This window comes from Solanum lycopersicum, chromosome 1 (genome assembly GCF_036512215.1).
Source record: "Solanum lycopersicum chromosome 1, SLM_r2.1".
In the NCBI taxonomy this organism is placed as follows: Eukaryota; Viridiplantae; Streptophyta; class Magnoliopsida; order Solanales; family Solanaceae; genus Solanum; species Solanum lycopersicum.
Window position 1 is genome coordinate 839,881 of NC_090800.1, and position 18,744 is coordinate 858,624.

General features: G+C 35.9%; 3 protein-coding genes, 1 long non-coding RNA gene and 1 pseudogene across 9 annotated transcripts; 3 read left to right on the plus strand and 2 right to left on the minus strand.

Annotated features, from left to right (window-relative positions):
* Positions 1–324: 324 nt before the first annotated feature.
* LOC101246852 (uncharacterized) lies at positions 325–4,382 on the minus strand. 6 transcript variants are annotated; one of them, XM_010317972.4, is made up of 4 exons: positions 4,171–4,312; positions 3,617–3,711; positions 2,533–2,946; positions 325–2,447 (listed from the first exon to the last, which is right to left on the minus strand). In XM_010317972.4, the coding sequence occupies exons 2-4, from the start codon at positions 3,634–3,636 to the stop codon at positions 548–550; spliced, it is 2,334 nt and encodes a 777-aa protein (XP_010316274.1). In that variant the 5' UTR covers positions 3,637–3,711; positions 4,171–4,312; the 3' UTR covers positions 325–547. The 6 variants fall into 6 exon arrangements, with proteins under 6 accessions (XP_010316274.1, XP_069151717.1, XP_019069121.1 ...); XM_069295616.1 differs by having other exon boundaries at positions 3,524–3,711; positions 4,171–4,309; XM_019213576.3 differs by lacking the exon at positions 3,617–3,711 and having other exon boundaries at positions 4,171–4,382.
* A 1,493-nt stretch (positions 4,383–5,875) lies between these two features.
* LOC101268019 (receptor-like protein Cf-9) lies at positions 5,876–9,172 on the plus strand (annotated as a pseudogene).
* An 892-nt stretch (positions 9,173–10,064) lies between these two features.
* Positions 10,065–12,928, plus strand: LOC101268306 (receptor-like protein Cf-9). Its single transcript, XM_069295627.1, is given in 3 exon segments — positions 10,065–10,623; positions 10,625–12,749; positions 12,817–12,928. Coding segments are annotated over 2 exon segments (2,556 nt in total). The 5' UTR covers positions 10,065–10,173; the 3' UTR covers positions 12,731–12,749; positions 12,817–12,928.
* A 117-nt stretch (positions 12,929–13,045) lies between these two features.
* Positions 13,046–13,896, minus strand: LOC112940874 (uncharacterized). The gene is made up of 2 exons (XR_003245102.2): positions 13,681–13,896; positions 13,046–13,369 (listed from the first exon to the last, which is right to left on the minus strand). It is a non-coding gene; the product is annotated as an uncharacterized lncRNA (long non-coding RNA).
* Positions 13,897–15,119: 1,223 nt separating this feature from the next.
* Positions 15,120–18,714, plus strand: LOC101246079 (receptor-like protein Cf-9). The gene is made up of 2 exons (XM_004228569.5): positions 15,120–18,530; positions 18,610–18,714. Exon 1 carries the CDS (start codon positions 15,962–15,964, stop codon positions 18,521–18,523), a length of 2,562 nt encoding a protein of 853 aa, XP_004228617.1. The 5' UTR covers positions 15,120–15,961; the 3' UTR covers positions 18,524–18,530; positions 18,610–18,714.
* The last annotated feature ends 30 nt before the right edge of the window (positions 18,715–18,744 follow it).

Genomic DNA, 18,744 nt, shown 5'->3' on the forward strand with positions numbered 1-18,744 from the left:
TTACAACTTTTATAGTATTATTTTGAAAAAAATTCAATTATGTTCATCAAGTTTTTATTTTTGTAAAAAAAAGAGATTATAAGTAGAGATTATGATCATGTTTAATTTGCATTCGATTCGTCGATTCAAAAAAAAAGAGTGGAACTCGTTAAGTAATTTGTACTCATTTATCTCAATTGTAAAGAAATTGAAATCGACCATATGATTTCCTCGCTGAACATGTCACTTCATTTAAGCTCACCTCAAGTCAATATTATACACACAATAAAAAAGATAAAAATTACTAGAAATTTTCTATATTTTCTAATAACACGGAAACACATGTCTCTATAAGCATGTCTCGATAATATATATTCTGTATCGCGAAAATTCATCATACATTGAGTAGTTTTACTGTGGCTAGCAGCCTATTACAACCTCAGGCTTGGGATCGACAATATGAGCAAGCTCAAACAGGTGGACTCAAATTCTAACTGCAAAGTACTGCCAACACTCAAAATATGTCTCATTGTACACTGATACAGTAGTTGATACCTTGAACAGTAATTTACTGTGCTGCAGAGCTACATTTGGTACGTTTATTATGTCCAACGCCGCCACATTTGGAACAACGTATAGGTCTCTTAACAGTTTCAACTTGAAGTCCTTTGGGTTCTTTCCGGGGACGACCAGGAGGTCTTTTAATATGGGGTGAAAGTGGACATAGAACGATATCATTACCTGAGGAAGCTGAAGAAATGATGTCATCTGGATGTGGTATGTCAAATTTCGCGAGTTCATCCATAACTTCAGCATATATATGTTCTTGTGTCTCCCTCTTGTACCAATCCGCAACGTACTGATAGATGTTCATACTGGTCATAGTAATCGCGTTGCAAGCATGGCTGCATGGAATGCCAGTCATTTGCCACTCTAAACATGTACATGTCCAGAGTTTGAGGTTTACAACTTCTTCTCTACCCTGCAGTTCCTGCAATTTAAACTCAACATCTGATAGAACCGTCACTGCTAGGTTATCACCGGCTTTTTGGTTTTCAAAGATCTTCTCAGCAACCCGAGGACCAATTGGAAGGTTCCATTGTTCGATCTTGAGCTTGTTACTCTGTAATAACATATAAAGCTTCTCATGATAAGCCTCCATCAACTCCAGGACATGTACAAACTTCTCTTCCTCTATAAAAGAGTTCAGAGAATCTGTAGATTTACAATTCAGATGATCCCACCGAGGTTTCCTAAACAAGGCATTTGACCAACGTTCTGGCTGGCTGGCTATTACCCAATCATACAATTCCCTGCGAAAAGAACAGATCTTGCCTAGGGCCTCATTATAACTATCTAGTGTTCGTGCGTAGGCAATGTCACACAAGTACTTAAGTGCAATCTCCTTACCTCTACCCTGCACTTTAAAGGCAGTATTACCATCGATGAAGTTATTAAAATTCTCTTTCACGCAATGAAAACAAAAACTGTGGTTTTCATCACCAAACATTTTGTCCAAGCTGGAGAGAAAAGGGAGACTCGTGCCAGACACTACGACGACCTCACGGTTTTGCAAAACGAGCTTTAGCTTTTCTAGAAACCACATAAGATCTTCCTCATTCATGGATAGGAGAATGCCATAAGATAGAGGATACATCTCATTGTCTGCATCCAAAGCAGAAGCAACTATAAAGGAGCTGTTGTGCAGCTCATTCAAGTTGTAAACATCAACAAATATCAAAGGCCTGCATCCAACATCGAACCCACGTATTGAGCAGTCATATGACACAAAGAGCCTCTTGAATCTGTTTTCTTCGGTGCAGGACCATGTAGCAATAGTTCCAGGCATTGCCTCAACTAAGCGATTGCATAGCCAGGGTATCAGTTTATAGGATTCACCTGACTTCTCATTGATTGCCTCCCTAATCCTCTGCTTCACACTCCAAGCCTGACGGTAGGTCAATTTGATAGCCAAATTCTTCTCAGCATCCTCACACACTTTACGAGGCAAACAATCAGGACTGCCCAATATGTCTTCTTGCATGATTCCTCCCAACCACTTCATCCTGATACGAGGTTTCAGTTGCGATGAATCTAGAGGAGGATGTGAATGAGAATCAATAAATTTCCTAATGGATACATTTTGAGATTTCTTCTCGACGCCAGCACTTACTTTCCAAGGGCAGCCATCAGCAGCACAATGGATGCTAATATATCTAGGTTTATTGTGCAGAATTCTGTAGTGAAATCTATTCGCAATCGAGAACTTGAAAACTGCAAGCCGAAAAGCATCTGCATTTTCAAAAGCTTGTCCTTCCCCGACAAGTAATTCACTCCAGTTGGCAGCAGCATCTGGAGTTCCATCAGTGATCCATTGGTTCGACGTTGCAGGAATCGGTGTATCAGCACTCACTTGTTCTTCCTCTGCACTTCCAAGAGAAACCGCTTCAACCTCAGTGGTTGAAATCCTGTGATAAAAATACATAATCAAACTATAGGAATTCACAAAACTTTGCATCATAAACTTGTGGACCATTATAAGACAACTATTACCTAGTGGTAGCCATATTAGGAGCAACTTCAGAATTAGGCTCCTTCTCCGAACTTGATGCATAAACATGGGCAAAACCATCATTAAATTGTAACAGAGTATTGACACCTTCTTGGTCTCTCAGCCGTATCAATTGGGCCCTATCAAACTTTACTGTAAACTGCAGGACCTTATCTGAAGGATCAATGCCTAATCGGTCAAAGACTGCATTCACAAAATCATTGTACTTTATGCCTGTCTTCACAATAATCTGATCCGTAATTCCTCCTACATACGAAGTGGATCCATCTGGAAGCACCTTATTCTTCCCACCCCAATGACAGAAACAAAACAGTGTCTTATCTTCAGTTCCCATCATGTAGTAGTGTACATGACCACAGAGCCAAAAAAAGGTAAGAATCTTCAAAACTACAAACCTGACCAAGAAATAAAATGAACTTAACCGAAGTTTCTTACAAAGGAATGTACTGAAATCACAATCCATAGGAGGGTCACATGAGGATTAACCAAGCATTTTCAAATACAAGATTAAAAGCAGTGTTTTCCTTGTAAGTAAAAACATCTCAAACTTTACGATCTTGGAATAAAACCAAATTCCAAATACAGGATAAGAATCAACAACCAGAACCTAAAAAACAAGATTATTTTAAAAAATGGTTGTAGGAACAAAATCATTACCCAAATATGAGTCAGCAAAAAGGGAAAACCACCTACATAGGTTAATCTCAAACAGATTAGTCTGCAATCTCTGATATCTTTACAAAACATAAAATAAAAACATAGGACGATAGAGTCAACAAACCAAAAAGTTTCAAACTTTAACAAAGAATCGGAAATTATCAAATTGAGTTCAAAGAAAGCTTGATACATTTTCATGATATTATTAGCTGCTTCTTTTTTTTTTTTTTTACTGTGAAGCATGAAATAAGCAAAGAAGGCAAGCACATTAAACCATAATATTTTATCAAATGCAAAGGATTAACAAATTCATACCTCAAGTAAACAAAAATGTTCCAAACTTTAACAATCAAAAATTTCCAAAATGGGTTCAAAGCAGGGGCGGAGCCAAATAGGGCAGAAGATTACACTGTTTCGTCTTCTTCCATTGGTTACTTATTCATATTTTCAACCCCTAAGTGAAAATCCTAGCTCCGCATATGGTTCAATGAATATGTTTACCCCTCGAAAAATTCATGGGAAAGTCAGCACTTTTTGTTTGTAAAACATGAAATTAACAAAGAATTCCATCTAATACAAAAGAGGTCAAAACACAAACCCCAGCAAAGCAAAAAAAAAATCCAAACATCCAAGCAAAATTCATAATCATTCTAACTAAAGATCAAAGGAGAAAAAGGAGCTAGTTTTGAGTACAAAGATTCCCCTTTTTGTTCCCAAATTCAATACCTCAACAACATATCATTATACTATCAAAGATTGACATACAGTGAGCTCAATTGATAACAGAAAATAAAACAAGAAGAATTTTTTCTACCTTATAGCTACATATTCTTGAATTTTAACCAAATGGGGTTTCTGTACTATGCTATAAAAACAAAAAAAACTACCATTAACCTGCAAATTCATGATTTTTAACCAAATGGGGTTTCTGTACTATGCTTATAGAACACAAAAAAAAATACCTTTCAACAGCAGATTCTTGAATTTCAACCAAATGGGGTTCCTCTACTTAGCTATTGAAACTAAAAAACTAAAAAAAGAAATCCCTTTTTGCTCCACTGATTTCACTGATAAATTAGGGCTTCAAAAATTCAATTGGGTAGTGGGAAATAATCTTCCTAGGTGATGCTGGTAATCTGTTTACTAAAGTAATTTAAATGCTAAAATGGCCCCCAATCTTTGAATATATGAAATTTCTCCCCTAAATAATTTTTATTTGAAGAGTGAAATATTTTTTTTTTAATTTACAAAAATTAGAAATATGTTCTTAATAGTAAATTGGGGTCTTTATTACTTTTATGTGATGTTTTAAGAGGAAAAAAAAGAGAGATTATTGTTTGATGTTAAAATTAAAATGACAATCTTCGTATTTTCACTATTGATTTAGGCTTAATATCTGTAGTTTTCGATTTATTTCTCTCGCTTTGTTTTGGTCATTTATGTAACAAATTTGTGCGATGTTGAAAGTAATAGTAACTCATAAGGAAAATAAAAAACATTTTTTCTTGCTAATAAGGTCAATATGGTCGTCAAATTCTTTATATTTTTTAAATTTAAAGTTGATGTATTTGAAAACAAGATATTTATTTATACAAATATGATCTATTTCGAGAATGATCTTTATCCACGGTAACAGTAAATTCATAAAAATTATTTGCCTTAAACTTACTAAATTTTGCTCATTATTCTGATTAATGTCAACTAGTCTCCAGGATTCAAATATTTGCCCTTCAAAAGCAAACTTTTTCTCTCCAACAAGAGACTTTGTTTTCATGTTAGAATTTTATTATTACTTTACTGTATTATCTTGTTGTATTTTCTGCTTATTGCTACTGCCTTCTTTTACATCTTTTTGTGAGTCGAGAATCTATCGGAAACAACCTCTCAGATCTCCGTATACCCCATCCTCCAAGAAGGCCAGACCCCACCAATGGGACTACACCGAGTTTGCTAGTTAGTTAGTTAGTTAGTTAGTTTCATGAAGTGTTTGTTAGCGTATGAGTGAAGTCATGAGCTCTCTTTGTGACTCAACAAAAATTTCTTTTCATTTGTGTGGAAATAAGTTCAGTCTTATTATTCGTTGACATATTCGACTGATAAAACAGATAATTGGACAGAATTTGAATCTTCACATCACTTAATCTAGAGTTTCCTCATATTATGATCAAACTACTTGACTCGAACGATATATGTGTCATCCTATATATCCTCCCTTCCATGTATGACTAAACTTTAAGGACTATAACGACATGTTTCTTTCGTTCTGCTCTCCGAAAAGACAGAACAGCACTCTCACACTCACCTATAGAAAAAAATGTTAAATCTAGTCGGACTTAATGGACTCCTGCACTGTCTTCCATCAGCTAGTTGATTCTCGTGGAAAATTGGATGGAGGTGGCGCACTATGTAAGGCGCTGTATTAAGAGTAGATTTCCAGTATAAACTTAATGCATTAGCATAGTGACAGTCCTATTCCTAAGTTGTGTAGTGGTCCTATTCCTGGAATCCAATTAAGTTGGCAAAACAAATAAGGTAGCACACAAAATGCATGTATAATGTGTTATATACAAGTAGTGGGACTTTGTCTGTTGACTTAAGAGTGTGAACTATTGATAGTTTCTGGCATTAACTTGTGTGACGCAATAAATGGGCTATATATACATCATCAAAATTGTTGAATAGACACACAAAGCAAACGTTTCTTAATTTCTTCTCTACCAACTTGATTAGGTTTGATCATTTTTAGTGCAGAAATGGATTGTGTAAAACTTGTGTTTTTCATGCTATATACCTTTCTCTGTCAACTTGCTTTCTCCTCATCCTCACCTCATTTATGCCCGATAGATCAAGCTCTTTCTCTTCTACAATTCAAGAACATGTTCAACATTAATCCTAATGCTTCTGATTATTGTTACGACATAAGTACAGGCGTAGAGATTCAGTCATATCCAAGAACTCTTTTCTGGAACAAGAGTACAGATTGTTGCTCATGGGATGGAGTTCACTGTGACAAGATGATAGGACTAGTGATTGAGCTTGATCTCCGTTGCAGCCAACTTCAAGGCAAGTTTCATTCCAATGGTAGCCTCTTTCAACTCTTCAATCTCAAAAGGCTTGATTTGTCTTTTAATAATTTCACCGGATCACTCATTTCACCTAAATTTGGTGAATTCTCTAGTTTGATGCATCTTGATTTGTTGGATTCAGGTTTTACAGGTATAATCCCTTCCGAAATTTGTCACCTTTCTAAACTACGTTCTGCGTATCTCGACTGATTATCCATATGGGCCTCACAATTTTGAACGGCTCCTTAAGAACTTGACCCAATTAAGAGAGCTCCACCTTGAATCTGTCAACATCTCTTCCACTATTCCTTCAAATTTCTCTTCTCATTTAACAAATCTACAACTTTCACGTGCAGAGTTACATGGGATATTGCCCGAAAGAGTTTTTCACCTTTCCAACTTAGAATCCCTTCATTTATCAGACAATCCCCAGCTCACGGTTAGGTTTCCCACAACCAAATGGAATAGCAGTGCATCACTCATGAAGTTATACGTCTATAGTGTGAATATTGCTGATAGGATACCTGAATCATTTAGCCATCTAACTGCACTTCATAAGCTGGACATGGGTTATAATAATCTGTCAGGGCCTATTCCTAAACCTCTATGGAATCTCACCCATATAGAGAGTTTGTTCCTTGATTATAACCATCTTGAAGGACCAATTTCCCATTTCACGATATTTGAAAAGCTCAAGAGGTTATCACTTGGAAATAACAACTTTGATGGCCGTCTTGAGTTCTTATCCTTTAACAGAAGCTGGATGAAGCTTGAAAGGCTAGATTTTTCATCCAATTTCCTAACTGGTCCAATTCCATCCAATGTAAGTGGACTGCAAAACCTACAACAACTCATCTTGTCGTCAAACCACTTGAATGGGACTATACCTTCCTGGATATTCTCCCTTCCTTCACTGACAGTTTTAAACTTGAGTGATAACACTTTGAGTGGAAAAATTCAGGAGTTCAAGTCCAAAATATTGAATGTCGTTTCTCTAAACCAAAATCAGATGGAAGGTCCAATATCAAATTCATTCATAAACCAGACAAGCCTAAGGTTTCTTCTCCTTTCGCACAATAATATAAGTGGACAGATTGCTTCAACTATCTGCAATCTAAAAACACTAATAGTTCTAGATTTGAGAAGTAATAATTTGGAGGGAACAATCCCACAATGTTTGGGTGAGATGAAAGAAAATCTTTGGATTTTGGATTTGAGCAACAACAGCCTTAGTGGGACAATTGATACAACTTTTAGTATTGGAAACTCTTTCAGGGTTATTAGCTTGCATGGGAATAAGCTAACGGGAAAAGTCCCACCATCTTTGATTAATTGCACGTATTTGATACTTCTTGATCTAGGTAATAATCAGTTGAATGACACATTTCCAAACTGGTTGGGAGACCTACCTGATTTGCAGGTTTTAAGCTTGAGATCAAATAAGTTGCATGGTCCCATTAAATCTTCGGGGAATAATATCTGCAATCTGAAAACATTGGAAGTGCTAGATTTGCGAAGCAATAATTTAGAGGGAACAATCCCACATTGTATGGGTGAGATGAGTGCAGTTAAGATTTTGGATTTAAGCAACAATGGTCTTAGTGGGACAATTAATACAACTTTTAGCATTGGAAACACATTCAACATCATTAAATTGGATGGCAACAAGCTACAGGGGAAAGTTCCACCATCTTTGATCAACTGTGAAAAATTGGAATTTCTAGATTTAAGTAACAATGAGTTGAATGACACGTTTCCAAAATGGTTGGGTGGCCTACGGAATTTGAAGATCTTAAATTTGAGATCAAATAAGTTGTATGGCCCTATAAGGACTGACAACTTCTTTGCTCAAATTCGAGTAATAGATATCTCATCCAATGGATTTAGTGGAGATTTACCGGTGAGCTTGTTTCAGAATTTTCAAGCCATGAAAACAAATGGTGAGAATAGTGGAACCTGAAAGTATGTACCAGATATATATTCTTTTTCTTACAATATTTCTTTGATAGTGACTACAAAGGGACTAGATCGTGTAATTCCTCGAATTTTAATTACACAAATACTTATCGATCTCTCAAGGAATAGATTTGAAGGTCATATTCCAAGCATTATTGGAGATCTCGTTGGACTTCGTACCTTAAACTTATCTCATAATGTCTTGGAAGGTCATATACCAGCATCATTGCAAAATCTATCTGTGCTCGAATCATTGGATCTCTCATCCAACAAATTAGATGGTGAAATTCCACAACAACTTGTGTCTCTCACGTCACTTGAAGTCTTAAATCTCTCTCACAATCATCTTGTTGGATGCATCCCCAAAGGAAAACAATTTGATACGTTTGAGAACAATTCCTACCTAGGAAATGATGGATTACGAGGATTGCCACCCTCAAGAGATTGTGGCCGTGATGATCAAGCGACAACTCCAGCTGAGCTAGATCAAGAAGAAGAAGAAGAAGAAGAAGATTCACCAATGATCAGTTGGCAAGCAGTTCTCATGGGTTATGGTTGTGGACTTGTTATTGGACTATCCGTAATATACATAATGTGGTCAACTCAATATCCAGCATGGTTTTCCAGGAGGGATGTAAAATTGGAACACATAATTACTACGAGAATGAAAAAGCACAAGAAAAGATATTAGTGAGTAGTTACCTCCAGGTATTCAACTTGATCATTATCTTTCAGAAGATTATTTTTTATATATCGATGAAATTATCGACCTCCTTCATCCTCAAAGATCTTAACTTTAACTCTTCATTTTTTAAAATTGCAGGATTCAAAGACTTCCGAGTTCCAAGTTGCTGGGGATGCAGATAAAAGCCTTCTTATCTTTCATAGTTTGTAATGTTTCCATGAAGTGTTTCTTATCCTATGAATAAAGATTTTATTTTCATTTGTCTATGGCACGTAGATAGGTTCCGTCACTAAAAACATTGTATTTCTCTCAACTCTTTCGGCACATGATATCAAAGAACACTCGACTTAAATTAAGTTGCTGTAGTCTGCTGTTTTAATTTTTTCCATTGAAACACAACCGACGTATCATGAGAAAGAGACTATGATCTCAGAAATGGGAATCTTCCAATCCAAAACTCAGAAAGTCTAGTATCAAACACACCCGACCCTGCAGCATCTACTGGAACTTTTTTCATCTTACATTTTTTATTACTACCGGTTGTTTCTCTAGCTTCGATTTAGAAAAAAAAACCTCTCTACCTTCAAGGTAGTGGTAAGGTTTGCGTACAGACTATTCTCCCAAGATGGCCAGGCCCCACTGGTGGGAATCGATTACACTGAGTTTGTTTGTTAGCCTATGAAGAACATGCCGTGTCTGGAGTGTCTTCCATCAGTAGGTCAATTCTCATGGAAAATGGGCTCGAGCTGGCGCACTATGTAAGGCGCTGTATTCAGAGTAGATATCCAGTCTACACTTAATGCATTGGCAAAAAGACTGTCCTATATTTAAGATATAAAGTTGTTATGTTTCTTTCAATGTCTATACACCAACTAATTGAGTTGTGTGGTGGTCCTATAGTTTTCGGCATTCACTTGTGTGTCACATTGAATGGGAATATGTGATTCACAAGTTCAAATTGATTGAAAATGACTACGTAACCAATAGTCTATACACCAAGTAAAATAATACTCTTGAGTTGTGTGGTGGTCCTATTCCTGCAATCCAATTAAGTTGGCAAAACAAATAAGGTATCACACAAAATGCATGTGTAATGTGTTATATATGTAAGTGGTGGGGACTTAAGAATGTGAACTATTGATAGTTTCTGGCGTTCACTTGTGTGACACAATCAAAATTGTTGAATAGACACACAAAGCAAACGTTTCTTGATTTCTTCTCTACCAACTTGATTAGTTTTGATCATTTTTAGTGCAGAAATGGGTTGTGTAAAAATTGTGTTTTTTATGCTATATACCTTTCTCTGTCAACTTGCTTTGTCGTCATCCTCACCTCATTTGTGCCCGAAAGATCAAGCTCTTTCTCTGCTACAATTCAAGAACATGTTTACCATTAATCCTGATGCTTCTGATTATTGTGATTCTTCTCATCCAAGAACTCTTTTCTGGAACAAAAGCACAGATTGTTGCTCATGGGATGGAGTTCATTGTGACAAGATGACAGGACAAGTGATTGAGCTTGATCTCCATTGCAGCCACCTTCAAGGCAAGTTTCATTCAAACAGTAGCCTCTTTCAACTCTCCAATCTCAAAAGACTTGATTTTTCTTATAATGATTTCACTGGATCGCCCATTTCACCTAAATTTGGTGAGTTTTCTAGTTTGAGACATCTTGATTTGTCGCGTTCAGGCTTTACTGGTCTAATCCCTTTCTGAAGTCTCTCATCTTTCTAAACTATACGTTCTTCGTATCGGTGATCTAAATGAGCTTAGTCTTGGGCCTTACAATTTTGAACTGCTCCTTAAGAACTTGACCCAATTAAGAGAGCTCCACCTTGAATCTGTCAACATCTCTTCTACTATTCCTTCCAATTTCTCTTCTCATTTAACAACTCTACAACTTTCAGGCACAGAGTTACATGGGATATTGCCCGAAAGATTCTTCCACCTCACCGACTTAGAATCCCTTGATTTATCATTCAATCCCCAGCTCACAGTTAGGTTTCCCACAACCAAATGGAATAGCAGTGCATCACTCATCAAGTTATATCTCTATAATGTGAATTTTACTGGTACGTTACCTGAATCGTTTAGCTATCTAACTGCACTTCATAAGCTGGACATGGGTTATACTAATCTGTCAGGGCCCATTCCTAAACCTCTATGGAATCTCACCAGCATAGAGATTTTGTACCTTGATTATAACCATCTTGAAGGACCAATTTCCCACTCCACGATATTTGAAAAACTCAAGAGGTTATCACTTAGAAATAACAACTTGGATGGCGGACTTGAGTTCTTATCCTTTAACACCCAACTTGAATGGATAGATTTATCATCCAATTCCCTAACTGGTCCAAATCCATCCAACGTAAGCGGACTTCAAAACCTAGAATGGCTCTACTTGTCATCAAACAACTTGAATGGGAGTATACCTTCCTGGATATTCTCCCTTCCTTCATTGATAGAGTTAGACTTGAGCAATAACACTTTCAGTGGAAAAATTCAAGACTTCAAGTCCAAAACATTAAGTGTCGTTTCTCTACGACAAAATCAGCTGGAAGGTCCTATTCCGAATTCACTCCTAAACCAGAGCCTATTTTATCTTGTCCTTTCACACAATAATATCAGTGGACATATTTCTTCATCTATCTGCAATCTGAAAAAAATGATATTGTTAGACTTGGGAAGTAACAATTTGGAGGGAACGATCCCACAATGTGTGGGTGAGATGAAAGAAAACCTTTGGAGTTTGGATTTGAGCAACAACAGACTTAGTGGGACAATCAATACAACTTTTAGTATTGGAAACTCTTTAAGGGTCATTAGCTTGCACGGGAATAAGCTAACCGGGAAAGTCCCACGATCTTTGATCAATTGCAAGTATTTGACACTACTTGATCTAGGTAACAATCAGTTGAATGACACATTTCCAAACTGGTTGGGAAACCTATCTCAATTGAAGATTTTAAACTTGAGATCAAATAAGTTGCATGGTCCCATCAAATCTTCAGGGAATACAAACTTGTTTACGCGTCTTCAAATTCTTGATCTATCATCTAATGGATTTAGTGGGAATTTACCCGAAAGTATTTTGGGGAATTTGCAAGCCATGAAAAAAATTGATGAGAGTACAAGAACACCAGAGTATATTTCTGATATTTATTACAATTATTTGACGACAATTACTACAAAGGGACAAGATTATGATTCTGTTAGAATTTTTACTTCTAACATGATTATCAATCTCTCAAAGAACAGATTTGAAGGTCGTATTCCAAGCACTATTGGAGATCTTGTTGGACTTCGTACGTTGAATTTGTCTCATAATGTCTTGGAAGGTCATATACCGGCATCATTTCAAAATTTATCAGTACTCGAATCATTGGATCTCTCATCTAACAAAATCAGCGGAGCAATTCCGCAGCAGCTTGCATCCCTCACATTCCTTGAAGTCTTAAATCTCTCTCACAATCATCTTGTTGGATGCATCCCCAAAGGAAAACAATTTGATTCGTTCGGGAACAGTTCATACCAAGGGAATGATGGGTTACGCGGATTTCCACTCTCAAAACATTGTGGTGGTGATGATCAAGTGACAACTCCAGCTGAGCTAGATCAAGAAGAGGAGGAAGAAGATTCACCAATGATCAGTTGGCAGGGGGTTCTCGTGGGTTACGGTTGTGGACTTGTTATTGGACTATCCGTAATATACATAATGTGGTCAACTCAATATCCAGCATGGTTTTCGAGGATGGATTTAAAGTTGGAACACATGATTACTACGAGAATGAAAAAGCACAAGAAAAGATATTAGTGAGTAGCTATACCTCCAGGTATTCAACTTTTTATATATCAATGTATTTTCATCCTCAAAGCTCTTACCTTTAATTCTTATTGCAGGATTCATGTCGACAAAGTTTCTGAAGATGCAGATAAAATCCTTTATCTTTCATAGTCTGTGATGTTTTCGTAATGTATTTGTTATCCTATGAATAAAAACATGACTTTTCTTCCTTTCAGACTCAAATCATAGTTTGCTTTCATTTGTCTCTGGCATGTAGATATAAATTCGACTGATAAACAAAAGTCGGACATAATGTTGAATCTTTGAAACAATCAGACGATATGTTTCATCGCTAAAGACATTGTATTGCACTCAACTCTTTCACATAGACATCATAACACAAACGTACAACACTCTACTTTAAGTTCGGAAACATAAAAATCTGTTTTACAGAGTTCGAAAATATCTTATTTCAGACTCATGATGTTCCTTCATCGAAAGATCAAAGAGACATCAGGAAAAATATTTGTAATATTCTCTACTGCCTGAGCCTCACATAGAGATCTAAGTTTCGGACGATAGAGTTACCTGATATCTCTATTGATGTAAAGTAGACAGCAGTACCGATTGAATTAATCGAATAGAACACAAGCTGACGTGAGAGCATCACTGTTATACAACAACAAACTACGCTTCAGCCCGAAACAATAACTTGCATAGGGACCTTCAATAATGTTCAAAGCCCAAAAGAAGATGGACATAAACACACAACTGAGTGATAGAATTCTAGTGATTGAAATTAATATGGACTTCAAACTTCATTTGGGAAGAAATCAAGCAGAAGCGCTTGACTGCAGGTGAGGTTTATCGTGATCAATTGTTATGCAGATTAATTAATTAGCAATCCGCTTCCTAATTTCAAAGTTTGGGGGTCAAGATAAAAATTCAGCTAATGAAAAGTAGAAAACTAACAGAAACACCTCTCCAAACAGACTTTGGAAGCAGATTTGCGGTGCATTTTCACCAAAATGTATCCTCCTTGATCTGTCGAGCTATGACTTAGCTGATTTTGATGAGTCGAGATTTCGTCATCAAGCTGCTGCAGTTATCAGCTCCACTAAATTAAAATGAGGGCTGGAACCTTGTGTGTTCCAGCATCTAACATTGCTTTTCTCAAACTCTACTGATGTTATATTAACAAAGATTGAATTTTATTTAACTTATATTTAAGGTGTGCAAAATGATATTTTAATAATAATAATAATTCAATTGTGAGAGGTTAATACATATTAAATATTGTAATTATATGAATACAAATATATATTAGAGAAAACTTATTGAGAATTCTAATATTTGACTAAGTAAATATTTTATAACATTTTAACTTATAGTAGGGGTAAAATGGTAATCTGATTTTGAAGTAAAAAGCTTTTCATTTTTATTATTATTATTATTATTATTAATAATAATAATAATAATAATAATAATAGGAATTAATCTAAGAAAATTCAAAAGTCATTACTTATTAATTAAACTAATTATAACTTTTTAATTTATAGGAGGGTAAAACCGTAAATAATAATAATAATAATAATAGTATGAATTAATCTAAAAAATACAAAAGTCATTAATGTTTAATTAAACTAATTATAACTTTTAAATTTATAGGAGGGTAAAATCGTAATTCAACTTTTGACTTGAGTTCTTCCCACTTATGAAAGTCGTGTAAAACAACGATATTTTTTGTGAGATGCATGTGTTATGTACAAGTCGTGGAACTTTGTGTTGTTGCTTGCATTTGAATTGAGAATTAATGCGGGATGCTTCGTACAAACTTATTGAATTTTCAACTTCAAAGGTTTTTTCCCGGTTCTATACGCAAACTAAGAAAAATTTAAATTATATAGTCTTTGGATGGTGACCTATTTGAACCTTTTTGGAAAGATGAACCCGTAATTAACGCGGCGTTCGAGGTATTTTCGGAGAAATTGAAGGAGCTTGAAGGGATAATTGATGCTAGAAATGCTGATTGTAATTTGAAGAATAGAAATGGAGCTGGAGTTATGCCTTATGAATTATTGAAACCATTTTCTGAACCTGGAATTACTGGAAAAGGTGTACCATATAGCATTTCCATTTGATTTTTAAAAAAAAAAAATTGTGAATTTTGTAATAAGATGCAATTGAAAGAAGTATATATTATAATGCAAGACAATTGTTGTAATCCTACTGGTCCAACTGTTACGGTATTGTCGTTATCTTTGAGCCTCGGTGCCTCTTCTGAACTCATTCTTGTAAGATCCCTAACTTTCTTCTTCCATTTCGATGTAAGATTCGCCTAAAGTGTAACATGTAACATATTCGTCTTTTTCAGGGGCTATGATCCGTCCGTCATGGACGTCTCGAATGTGTATTTCTTGTTTTGTAAATGCCCTTTGTAACAATATTAGTTCTAACCATCACTGCTAAAATAAAATAGGATTTAGTAAATTGACGGATAAATTTGGTAGTTGAACAACAAAATTCATCGTTAATTCTATTTGGCGACAGATTTCTGCTAACTACGAGTGAAATAACGATGGTCATCGCATTTGTTTTTTTTTTAATTTTCCTTGGCTATAATTTGAACTTGACTTGGAAGTCAAGATCTATGCACCAATCAATTTGTTTTTGGAATTTTGATTTGAAATGTCTTTTCTCAAAGTTGATGAACCAAATATTACGCTTACTATGATAGCTACCTCTTATGATTAATCAAACTTTTTTGAATTTTCAACTTTAAATGTCTTTGCCCCATTCTATACACCAACTAAGAAAAATTAAAATTACATAGTCTTTGCTTATTTGGATTAATAGGGGCATTTTTGGACCAAACTATTAGATGTATGAATATTTTGGACCAAGCTATTGACAACACGAACATTTTTAGACCAAACTATTAACTCAGAATATTTTCCGTTGAATGAATAGGTAACTAGTAGTAAATTTTTAGACCAAACTATGAAGAACATGCCATGTCTGGACTCCTGCACTGTCTTCCATCAACAGGTCAATTCTCGTGGAAAATAAGCTCGAGGTGGGGCACTATGTAAGGCGCTGTATTCAGAGTAGATTTCTAGTCTAAACTGAATGCATTAGGAAAATGACTAGGTAACTAGTACTAAATTATTTTATTTGTGCTATATATACCTCATCTAAATTATTGAATAGACACCCAAAGCAAACATCTCTTAATTAGTTTTGATCATTTTTAGTGCAGAAATGGGTTGTGTAAAACTTGTGTTTTTCATGCTATATTCCTTTCTCTGTCAACTTGCTTTCTCCTCATCCTCATCTCATTTGTGCCCGAAATATCAAGCTCTTGCTCTTCTACAGTTCAAGAACATGTTTACCGTTAATCCTGATGCTTCTTATTATTGTGAGTTTTCTCATCCAAAAACTCGTTCCTGGAACAAGAGCACAGATTGTTGCTCATGGGATGGAGTTCATTGTGACAATACAACAGGACAAGTAATTGAGCTTGATCTCCGTTGCAGCCAACTTCAAGGCAAGCTTCATTCCAATAGTAGCCTCTTTCAACTCTCCAATCTCAAAAGACTTGATTTGTCTTATAATGATTTCACTGGATCGCCCATTTCACCTAAATTTGGTGAGTTTTCAAATTTGACGCATCTTGATTTGTTTGATTCTAATTTTACGGGTATAATCCCTTCCGAAATTTCTCATCTTTCTAAACTATACGTTCTGCGTACCTCGACTGATTATCCATATGGGCTTAGTCTTGGGCCTCACAATTTTGAACTGCTCCTTAAGAACTTGACCCAATTAAGAGAGCTCAACCTTTACGATGTGAACCTCTCTTCCACCATTCCTTCCAATTTCTCTTCTCATTTAACAAATCTACGGCTTGCATACACAGAGTTACGTGGGATATTGCCCGAAAGATTCTTCCACCTTTCCAACTTAGAATCCCTTGATTTATCATTCAATCCCCAGCTCACGGTTAGGTTTCCCACAACCAAATGGAATAGCAGTGCATCACTCGTGAATTTATATCTCGCTGGTGTGAATATTGCTGATAGGATACCTGAATCATTTAGCCATCTAACTGCACTTCATAAGCTGCACATGGGTTATACTAATCTGTCAGGGCCCATTCCTAAACCTCTATGGAATCTCACCCACATAGAGAGTTTGTTCCTTGATTATAACCATCTTGAAGGACCAATTTCCCATTTCACGATATTTGAAAAGCTCAAGAGTTTATCACTTGGAAATAACAACTTTGATGGCCGTCTTGAGTTCTTATCCTTTAACAGAAGCTGGATGAAGCTTGAAAGGCTAGATTTTTCATCCAATTTCCTAACTGGTCCAATTCCATCCAATGTAAGTGGACTGCAAAACCTACAACAACTCATCTTGTCGTCAAACCACTTGAATGGGACTATACCTTCCTGGATATTCTCCCTTCCTTCACTGACAGTTTTAAACTTGAGTGATAACACTTTGAGTGGAAAAATTCAGGAGTTCAAGTCCAAAACATTATATTTCGTTAGTCTAGAACAAAATAAGCTGGAAGGTCCAATTCCAAGGTCACTCCTAAACCAGCAGTTCCTACAAGCTCTTCTCCTTTCACACAATAATATCAGTGGACATATTTCTTCAGCTATCTGCAATCTGAAAACATTCATACTACTAAATTTGAAAAGTAATAATTTGGAGGGAACAATCCCACAATGTTTGGGTGAGATGAGTGAACTTCAAGTTTTGGATTTAAGCAACAATAGTCTTAGTGGAACAATGAATACAACTTTTAGTATTGGAAACCCACTCCACATCATTAAATTGGACTGGAATAAGCTACAGGGGAAAGTCCCACCATCTTTGATCAATTGTAAGAAATTGGAACTTCTAGATTTAAGTAACAATGAGTTGAATGACACGTTTCCAAAATGGTTAGGAGACCTACCTAATTTGCAGGTTTTAAACTTTAGATCAAATAAGTTGTATGGCCCTATAAGGACTAACAACTTGTTTGCTAAAATTCGAGTCGTAGATCTCTCATCCAATGGATTTAGTGGAGATTTACCAGTGAGCTTTTTTGAGAATTTTGAAGCCATGAAAATAAATGGTGAGAACAATGGAACCCGAAAGTATGTAGCAGATCTGTATTCTGATTATTACAAAAATTATTTGATAGTGACAACGAAGGGACTGGATCAGGAACTTTCTCGAGTTTTGACTACACAAATAATTATTGATCTCTCAAAGAACAAATTTGAAGGTCATATTCCAAACATTATTGGAGATCTCATTGGACTTCGTACCTTGAACCTATCTCATAATGTCTTGGAAGGTCATATACCGGCATCATTTCAAAATTTATCAGTACTCGAATCATTAGATCTCTCATCTAACAAAATCAGCGGAGCAATTCCGCAGCAGCTTGCATCCCTCACATTCCTTGAAGTCTTAAATCTCTCTCACAATCATCTCGTTGGATGCATCCCCAAAGGAAAACAATTTGATTCGTTCGAGAACAGTTCATACCTTGGAAATGATGGATTACGAGGATTGCCACCCTCAAGAGATTGTGGCCGTGATGATCAAGTAACAACTCCAGCTGAGCTAGATCAAGAAGAAGATTCACCAATGATCAGTTGGCAAGCAGTTCTCATGGGTTACGGTTGTGGACTTGTTATTGGACTATCCGTAATATACATAATGTGGTCAACTCAATATCCAGCATGGTTTTCCAGGATGGATGTAAAATTGGAACACATCATTAGTAAAAGAATGAAAAAACACAAGAAAAGATATTAGTGTGCAGGTAATTAATCAACTTGTTTTTTATCCTTCAAAAGATTACTTCTTCAAAAGTTTTAATTCTTTATTTTTGAAAATTGCAGGATTCAAGTTGTTGAGGATGCAGTTAAATGCCTTTATCTTTCATAGTTTGTGATGTTCCCATAAATGTGTTTGTTATCCTATGAATAAAGACATGACTTTTCTTCCTTTGAGGCTCAAATCAGATTATGTTTTCA

Bases quoted from the DNA above. Each gene is read 5' to 3' on its own strand.
- LOC101246852 (XM_069295612.1), bottom strand. From the start codon at position 4,114: ATGAATTTGCAGGTTAATGGTAGTTTTTTTTGTTTTTATAGCATAGTA. The intron at 2,947-4,022 runs GTAGAAAAAATT...TTTCTTGGTCAG, and splicing joins CAAGAATATGTAGCTATAAG to GTTTGTAGTTTTGAAGATTC. The intron at 2,448-2,532 runs GTAATAGTTGTC...TTTTTATCACAG, and splicing joins CCTAATATGGCTACCACTAG to GATTTCAACCACTGAGGTTG.
- LOC101246079 (XM_004228569.5), top strand. From the start codon at position 15,962: ATGGGTTGTGTAAAACTTGTGTTTTTCATGCTATATTCCTTTCTCTGT.